Raw genomic sequence first — 9486 nt, 5'->3', positions numbered from 1 at the left:
CTAGCCTTCATTTACATTTGGGAGGAGTATGCCATTTAGGTAGAGGTCGGGAATTTTTTCAAGCACTGTTGTATCATCTTGATGTAACGCTACTTGAAATTAATAAATTTTTCTTTTCAAAAAAGAAACATTTGGGAGGAGTATATTTGATAGTTTTGGCAGATTGGCATGGTTATGACTATAAAGCAAGCGAACATGACTAGCAAAAGAGGGTCCAGCCTGATGAGTCAGCATGACTACTCTCCCTCGCCAAAGATGTCTGTCTCCTTATGCTACTGTTTATTTAGATCATCAGTTGAATTGCATATTCTTTTTTTGTGTGTGCGTGCGCGTGCGTGAGTTTGGCGAGGACTTGAAGCGTAGATATGATGTTAAATTCCTAGTACGGGGCTGAAACTTTTAATTTGATAAAGACAGGAAATCTGAAATCCAAATTTTATGACAGTTCTAGATGACTAGCCGAGCTGCTGGATGCAGGGAACATATCAGATGGGCAGAATTGGGTTAGCTCAAATTCATGCATGTTGTTTGCTGTATAACACTACTATGGTGTGACCAAGCAACCCTGATTTGTGTTGATGAGCATATATCCTCAGTACTTATATTATAAGCTGCATCATGGCATAAGAAGTCACAGTAACCCAATAAACCTGGCTCAGAATTCCCGCACTAAAAATGGAACCTCAAGACCAGTGTTATTTAGGGATTCAAATTAACATATATATAAGGACAATTGAACAACTACGAGCATGCATGTAGGTTTCAGATTCACTTTTGCAAAATAAAATTTCGTAATCCAGATGGTATAGGTGTTTGAACAATAAACACGCCGAAAACTGCACTTTTGTCTTGCAGTTTGGTTCTCTAAGACTAACTCCGAACTAGAATTTGATTGGCTTTCAGTTGTCACCAGGGAAATATAATGTAGTTAACATCTGTTTCCAATTTTCTCCTCACTGATTTGAATTCAAATATTCAAATTTGTATTCCTCCCTAAGACAGTTTCGTCATAACTAGGATCCTCCCTAGTAGCCCTGGCAAAAATTTGCTTGAAGTGAACAACTGAACACAAGAACGAGGAAAGGTTTGTCAATTTATCCGAAGATTCTCATCTAGCAACTGTAGATGAGCTACACCGCTTGGAGTCTAAGAACTTAAATTTATCATGCTTGCTTGAAACAATGAATCGATTAAAAATAAGAACAAAGACTCCAATGCCACTTCAATTCTAAAATAAGAGTTCAGATACTGATCAAATAATTTGGAGATTCCAATGAGACAAGACTGATAACATTTGTCTTGGGGATAAATCCATAAAGAGCAAACTCTTATGTTGCTCCTTTTGCAATCACTATAACAATATGTTGACCACTAACATGCAACAACATTCTTATAAAGGTTTAAATCCAGTTACCATAACAATATCGTTCCTGTAACCTTCGTACTATGATGTTTCTTTTTTTTCTTACAAACGTGCCTTAGTACGTATTTCATTAAAAGGAAGAGAATTTTGCGACGCAACTTCGGGAAAGTTCCCGAAGTGTAGAGTACAAACAAACCACGCACCACGCAGATAGTGGCAATACAAGCCTACAACACAAAGAGAAAGCGACCACCTCCGCCCTAAACACAACAAAGAAAAAAAAGTAAAACTCCACCACCGCCACATTAGCGGCCAGCCCAAAGCAAATTCCAGCAGCAACCACCCTGCAAACTAAGAATAGAGAAATGCTGAAACACCAAGAGTGATGCCAGCGACACAGCAGCACGGATAGAACTTCAAGACGACGCCTCCTGGAAGGACATAATGCAAAGTGCCATCACCGCATGCCTGACAACCAAACGAGATTTTCACCCGAAGAATAGGATTAGGGTCGAACAATGCCTCCAGCGAGGATAACAGCACCCAAAGGTGTCGCCGTTGTTAGCACGAACCAAAGCTGTGCAAGGCTTTCACCAAGACCCAAAGACCCATCTCCATGCTGGACAATGCCGTCGGCGAGCAACGAGTACCAATCGACAAATCTGACAAGCTAAAGCAAAGCATGGTAGATGCGGAGGAGCGCAACACCAAGTATAACGACGACAAAAGGAAGCATATCCCACAATCTGAAGCAGTGAGCAGCAGCAACAATAACGACCATGGCGGTGGCAGTGGAGGCTGAACGACCATGACGACCATGGCCCGACGCGGAATTGGCGGATGGGGCAGTCACCGCCACCAAGAGCGGCAATGGGGCCCATCGCAGAGCCAGGCTGGCCAGAAGGCGCGGCGACCCCGCACCCAGGGAGCGGGCCCCTGAGGCCAGCGGCCAGGTGGGAGCGCTAGGAGGTCGGGACTGGAATGCAGAGGCCAGCGGGGGCAGAACAGCACCCGGTGGCCAAACACACCGCACACTGCCCAAGGAGCGCCACTACAAGCAGATCCGGGCAAGGGGCGGCCGGATCCAGCGAAAGGACCGGTGGATCCGGCTTCCGACTACTGGCGGCGATCAAGAACGGCACCAGGGAAGACGACCTTGGTTTAGGACTGAGGAACGGAGGGGAAAAAGGGAGGAGGAGGAAGGAGGCGAGCTGGACCGACTTCGGCTCAGCCACGGGTCGCTGCCGCCGCCCAGCTGACGGCGGCGACAGCCTGGGTGAGGGGAGGGGTGGAGATACAGAATCGCCCCCGTACCGCCAGGGAGGGCTCGGTTCGTCGGAGCTAAAAGCGGTGTGAAGCAAGCCATACTATGACGTTTCTATCTCAATACACCTTTCCAAAAATCTTCACTTCATCTCAAAAGTATTTTGAGTACGTTCTTGAACATCATGTCTTAGAATAAATCTAACACCTTGAATGTGGACAAAGAAGAAGGCTTTACGTAAAAATGATTGGTCGTTTAATTGTGGATTATGTACTCACGGTCTCAATTTGTGTCGAAGCTCATACTCGAACAGTCGAACATGTCGAGATTGGGCTACTCAGCGCAGCACGATCGTTTCGCGTCGCCCGTCTTGCCGCCGCCGTTGCCGGAGAAGTAGACGAATAAGTAGAGGGATGGGACTGAGGATTCCAATCCTTGTTCGTGCATTAATAGGAAACGAAAAAAGTCATGTCACGGCGCATCAGATGAGAAGCGTTTCGATCTATCAGTCTATCGTCGTCACTCCCGCCGCCGTAACTTCCTTTTTCTCTTCGAGGGAGATAGGCCCTGTTTGGATACGATTATAATCCGCTTGCCGATCGAAATAAGTGAGAATCCCATCCAAACGTCTCGATTAATTTTCGCCGCTTGTCCCAGCAGCAAGGAAACAACGTGAGCTTCGACTTTCTCCCGCGCGGTCTTCTGCTTGCTTACCAGATAAGCGTCCCTCCTTCCCCACCGCTGCCCCTCTCCCACACGCTCGCCCGCTCCTCGCTTGCGCCGCCGCCTCCCTCTCCTCTTCAGGCCGCCGGTCACCTGCCCACCGAGCTCCCCTCGGGATGCGGGGCCGGCGGATTTGTTTCATGCGTGTGGGGAGCGTTGATAGGCCCATGTCAGCCCAACTTGCGGAAGAACACGGGGAGGTCAGAGCATACTTTCTTTCCCTTCTAATAATCCATGTGATTAAATTCATCATCTACTTACTAGCTTCATGTATTCCAAAAGTACATTGTCACTCCAATCTTGAAGTTCCTATTGCATGCTCGAAACAAGTAAATTGATTGTAAAAACCAGCTCAGCAACTCCATTGCAACTTCTAAACTCAGAGGAAGTTCAGATACAGATCAAAGAAGTGGTCACACCAAGATCATAAGTACTTGCATCCGTATTATGTACATCCGATAATGACCTCTAATGTCTGCGTGCACAAGGGAAGGTAGCTATCCTGCGGTCCTGCCCTGCAGCCCGGGCCCGCAGTCGTAGGATCGTAGCATGGCAGCAATTTTGACGATCCAAGATTCCAACTGAATAGTAACGCCCCCTGCCCCCAGACAGTCCAACTTCAGCTTGTCGTGGGACATATTTCTGATTTGGGCCAAACCTTAGGACGAAAACTGAGGAAGGGGCAAACAGGGGACAAAAGCTGAAGATACTATGAAGAGAATGGAGATGACTCTTCAACTGAAATCTGGCTTGTGGGCTTTAGCTCCCAGTTGCGTAGACTGCTATCTGTCGCCTCGGACTTCGAAATGTACAGGGCCTTGTTGTGGAACTTGTGAAGTGTTTTCCGGTGACCGATGCTTATGTAAGTAATGCCTGCAGCTTCGATCTGACTGTATAGATGAGCCTGTGGAACAAATAAAACCAGTCAGAATTGACATCAAAGTAGGTGTCCACTATTTGCACAGGATATGCTCCCCCATAAAAAAGATGTTCTAGAATACCAATCCCTTCCCCTTTTTATCCTCTGTAACAGGGTGAAACCGTGTCTGCAGTTCAGTGGTTGTAAATCTAAGCCTAGCATTTTCCATAATTAAAGTAAAACGAGTATAGCAGCAGGATGAGAATCATAACCTCATTTGTTTCATCTAGTGCACTTGTTGATTCATCCAGTAAGACCAAAGTGGGTTTAGCAAGCAATAACCGAGCGAATGCAAGACGCTGCTGCTCCCCAAGAGAAAGAACACTGGCCCAATCATGCATACTGTCCAAGCCATTGAAACGAGGCAATATATAGCCCAGCTTGACAGCCTCAAGCACTCTGATCAGTTCAGCAGTTGAGGGCATCTCTGGCTTGGCACCGACTCCATCTGATGTGGAAACTTCAGATAGAAACGGAAGAGGATCAGGTATTTTACAGAAAGAACTTCAACTTAGCTTCACATGCATATTTTAGGAACTGGGGATAGCAAAATTTGCAACGATTGCTTTCTTCCACACATCCACTAACAAAAAGGAAAAATTGTAGTACTCATGCACCAATATTAGGAACAGAATGGTCCGTGCAAAACAATATGAATAAGGAAAGGCAGAAGAAACATCCAATTGAGTTTTTGTATTGAGTTGCATGCACCAACCAATTCAACCCAAAAGCTTAAGCTGATGGGGAGAGGTGGGCAATTCACTTATACTTCAACACTCCCCCTCATGTGCAGGCTCCCTCAAGCCTCAAAACGTGGAAATTAGGAGTCTTCAGTGCTACAATTCTGAGATCCACTGTCAGAATATATTGTTTGTAGAATAAAATGAAGTAGTTTAAACCACTGTGTTTAATCCAAAACAAGAACAAAATGGCTCAACCAAATACCCTCAATATTCTAAGAATATTTGGAGCAAGGGATGGGCAGTTCCAAAACTTCTTGAAGCTGGAGCTCTGCCAAACATGCCCAATGATATCCAATTGAGTTCAAATTAAAAACTACAACTTATGCTGGCGCAAACAATAGAAAGGAAGATTGATATTATCACCTGAGTAATGTTTTTCTTTTTATGTTATCTTTCTTTATTTATGAGAAAATCACTGTTTCCAGCAGCATAAGGATAGTTACCTGTACTTTCAGCATCATTATTTGGCGAATGGTGAACATCTTCACTCCATGTAGGATAGAGTAATTGCTGACGAAGTGTGCCCAGGACCATATATGGTCTTTGTGGGACAAAGAATATGCCATTATCTCTTCTTTGCTTGGAATTTTGTAGTACTTCTTCAACCTCTAACTTCATATCGGATGGCTCATCAGAACTTACATTTGATTTTTGAAGCTGCATAGAACCTCTCACATGGTATATGATGTCCCCATTACCACTAGTCCAGAGGCCGGCCAGAGCACGCAAGAGCGAGGTTTTCCCACTTCCACTAGGGCCCATCACCTAAAGGTAAAGATAAGCATGTCAGCACTAACATTTATTCTGGTGATATACAAATAGTTAAAGAAACTGATACCAGTAGGTGGTCCTTGTCTTTTAGTTCCAAAGTGAGGTCAGTAATAAGAACATTTCTGCTCCTTGGCGTTATCAATGTCAAATTGCGGATCTCTAGAACCATGCATGGATCAGATTGTGTTAGTGATCCATTAGAACTAACAGAAGACCTGCTGCTCTTGAAAATAATGTTGATTCCATCAATGCTATCATTTTGGGATGATAGAGAGGACTCATTTCCATCCAATAGATCATCGAATTCACCTACAATGAAGAATTTAATGTCATTCAAGTTACCAAAGGTAGGTAGGGAGGGAGGGAGGGAGATAGAGAGGTCACCTAGACGATCGATAACTGCTGAGAATGCACTAATTGACTGGAATTGGAAGACAATGAGAGAAAAATCACTAAGGATATGATTGAAAGCAGACACTGATTGGTTTATTACTCCAAACTCGATTTTCCCTGAAAAGTACATTGGAGCTACAACTGCAGCTGGCAGGATCTGAATTAAATACCGATAACCATTGGTGAAAAATTCCAGATTCCGAGAAGCTATCAACAATTCCTGCAACATAACATAAACACATATGAAATACATGAAAAATCTGTATTGAATGTTTCTGCCAAAAAAAAAGAAATAAGGAGCTGCAGAGAGTGCCACTTCAAGAATAATAGAAATACAGAGCCAATTACTCTGGTGAGCGACTGGGCATACAATCATTAACTGGTTTTGAGATCTAAAATCTAGCTTACTCAGTATTTTAATACAGTAGTAGTATGAATAAGAATTTTACTACTGCAGCATGGTAATATAATATATTATTAAGAAACTTACTCAATTTATGCAGCAGCATTTTAATGCCAAAATGTAACCTGATTGAAGGAAACATTGAAAATGAGCAAGTTCTATGTGATCTGATTGTGGTTGGTTTCCAAGTTTCACACTCTAATCCAACTTTCAATAGGCTGGAACCATCACCTGATGGTAACTGGTTCAGATGTGATTTTGAGAGTGCCGGAACAACAAACAAAGAAATAATGAACAACCGCATATGGTGAAAGGACATCAGTGGCTTACACTTAGGTTGTCAAAAGCCCTCCTGAATCGATCCAACAACAGTTGCAATTCATTTTCCTCACCTCCGTAAAAAGCAATTGATTCAGCATTTTCTCTAACACGGACAAGTCCATACCGAAAATCAGCTTCTTTCTTCTCTTGCATGAAGTTGAGGTTGACCAAATTCTGTTGATTAAAGCATAAGAAGTATCAATTCTGTGAAGAAAGAAAATAGTTGAATGATGTAATAAATCCAATGCAAGTTAGAGATAAATAATGCTTACTAGTATCTTACCTTACCAAGGAAAACACTAATAGCAGTGCCCCCCAGAGAGTACACAACAAGAACAATGAATAATGGTGGGTAGATTCCGTAAAGGATGTTGCTAAATGATATCAAGTCCACAGCAGCATTGAAAAATGTGAGAGAAAATGCAAGTGCTGTTCCAGTGAATGCACTGAGATCATCGTTTATCCTTTGGTCCGGATTATCAATTATTGATTGAGACTGAATCTTATAGAAAGTTCTGTTGTTGAAGTAACGCTTCATGTAATAACTTGTCATCCAAGATCGCCATCTCAATGAAAGGGTTTCTTTTGCATAATCTCTCAATACAAAGAACTGCAGAATAGTGGAAGCAGGAATGTGACAAGCTGAATTGAAAAATTATAATATCAAGTCTACAGAGAACACAGTTGCACACCATGTAAAATGAGACATAAAGCGAAGAAAGTATGTTTGTCTATTGATTGGTGTTAATACTAGCAGAAACATCTCCCCGGAACAAATGCTGGAAACCGGGAACGAAGTTAAAGAAACTGGCAGTTTAGCCATTCAGTGTGGTAAATACAAAATGTTCACTTGTATGACTTTTACTGGGACAAATTGTTGAAGGAAGAGAAAGAAATGTTAATTTCAGATAAGAAAAATGACGAGCGATGTGCAGGTGTCTTTGGCACAGCTAGGAAATCATCAAAACTTTGAATCTAGATATCCTTTTGGCAGGAATTCTTTTTCCTTTTGGTCACCAAAAGTGAAATGAAGTCTTATCCATGTGATACAAACAGTTGAAATTAGGCTAACAGCATGAAGAGCAATACCTACAAAAGAGCAGCAATATGCTCACCGGAATTCCTCCAGCAAAAGCACCCAGGTAGTAGAGCAGTTGCTGGGTAAATTTTTCTTGATCCTTATCTTGCAAAAGAGAAGAACCCCGGAATGTGTGTTAGCAAGTAGCCTGAAAATGTCATTACTACAGAACACCAAAACATACCAGCAAGGGCATTGTAGAAGTCACGACCCAAGAAGTTAAATCCAACACTAATCCCTGTGGTTCCCAATGTGAGGGCAAACACCGCAGCAAGCCTCAGCCTTGCTTGGGTTTTGTCCTCCGACCACCAGTAGGGGGCGGCAACTTTCCAAAATCTTGTAGCTAGTGTCTTGAGATCTGTACCAGCCCTCTACAAGTACCAGCATGGCACCAAAAAGATAAATGCACATTCATCAGCCCACAGGGAAATGGCAACCCAGCAAAGAAATAACATCAAAGTTAAATCTATGATCACTAAACATGCATTTACATGAATTGATGGAGTGATGGTTTCTAAATTTTGACATCCTCTCCACAAAAAAAAACCATAAATATTCGCAGAGCATTAAAACATATGCACAAGCTAGAGTCGCATTCAGAATAGGATCATGGATTGAGCTTGTGAAGTTTGTCATTAATCCAACAAAGTTGAAGCGCATTAAGACGACATCACAACAATGACGCATCAAAATTTGAACCTAGATTAATTCCGTATCTAACAAGTGGTCCAAAATGACATCCAACAGGTTTATTTGCATGTAGCACACAACTCCAACCTCACACCTGGCATCACAGCCGAACAGCCGACCGCGAAATCTACCAATGCAGTGGAACTGTGCAACTCTAAAACTACAAGCCGGTGGCATCAATACTCCAGTACTAGGAACTCTAAAAATCAAACTGAGCTCTACACAAAGGGAGCACCGAGCAGATCACGCAGAGAAAAGTGCAGACCGCCCGCCCCGGGGAAGAGAAGCGTCAGCACCAGAGCATCACCTTTTCTTGGGAACCGGGGGCAGCGGCCTCCCCGCCGCCGGCGGCAGCGCCCGGAGGCGGCGCGGCCCTGCGGCGACCGCGCCGGCGCATGGCGGAGGCCACGGACGGAGGGGGCGGGGGTCCGAGGCGCCACGCCGCGGAGCCAGGGCCGGAGGCGGAGGCGAGGCGAGGGGACGGCCGCGGCAGCAGCGTTAGTGCTGGCAGTTGCGGAGGTTTAGTGGAGGTGGAGGGGAAGCAATAGCATATCGGAGTAGACAACCGCATCTTTTTCGCCTCGCTTTCCCACCCTCTGCTGTCTGTCTGGTCGCTTCAGGATTGCTTTGCTTCCGTGTCTTGCAGGGAAAGCTCGCTCGCGTGCTCCTTGCCGCGGGGGAGCAATGGCGGAACGCCGCGGCGGAGGCGGGGGACCAGGTCGGCAGCTCCACCGCGAGACGCTACGGCTACCGGGCTGCGGCTGTTTGATCCGTCGACCGATGCGTCGCTGGCGCGTGGGTCCCCGACGGAACGGGGC

At 44.6% G+C, this 9486-nt stretch overlaps 1 protein-coding gene across 2 annotated transcripts; it reads right to left on the bottom strand.

The window, feature by feature from the left end:
• Positions 1–3684: 3684 nt before the first annotated feature.
• On the bottom strand, positions 3685–9486 carry LOC112893723 (ABC transporter D family member 2, chloroplastic-like). Of its 2 annotated transcripts, XM_025961186.1 has the most exons (10): positions 8976–9486; positions 8163–8349; positions 8016–8083; positions 7184–7510; positions 6910–7074; positions 6168–6396; positions 5851–6092; positions 5456–5777; positions 4482–4729; positions 3685–4254 (listed from the first exon to the last, which is right to left on the bottom strand). In XM_025961186.1, exons 1-10 carry the CDS (start codon positions 9237–9239, stop codon positions 4060–4062), a joined length of 2247 nt encoding a protein of 748 aa, XP_025816971.1. In that variant the 5' UTR covers positions 9240–9486; the 3' UTR covers positions 3685–4059. The 2 variants fall into 2 exon arrangements, with proteins under 2 accessions (XP_025816971.1, XP_025816972.1); XM_025961187.1 differs by lacking the exon at positions 8976–9486 and having other exon boundaries at positions 8016–8078; positions 8163–8312.

The sequence above is a fragment of the Panicum hallii genome, chromosome 5, assembly GCF_002211085.1.
Source record: "Panicum hallii strain FIL2 chromosome 5, PHallii_v3.1, whole genome shotgun sequence".
NCBI classification, from domain to species: Eukaryota; Viridiplantae; Streptophyta; class Magnoliopsida; order Poales; family Poaceae; genus Panicum; species Panicum hallii.
This window is presented reverse-complemented; position numbering and strand designations above follow the sequence as displayed.

Excerpts from the sequence above, each read along its gene's own strand:
- LOC112893723 (XM_025961186.1), bottom strand. The coding sequence starts at position 9,239 with ATGCGGTTGTCTACTCCGATATGCTATTGCTTCCCCTCCACCTCCACT. Across the intron at positions 8,084-8,162 it reads CTTCTACAATGCCCTTGCTG|ATAAGGATCAAGAAAAATTT; the intron begins GTATGTTTTGGT and ends CTCTTTTGCAAG. Across the intron at positions 6,093-6,167 it reads AGCAGTTATCGATCGTCTAG|GTGAATTCGATGATCTATTG; the intron begins GTGACCTCTCTA and ends TCTTCATTGTAG.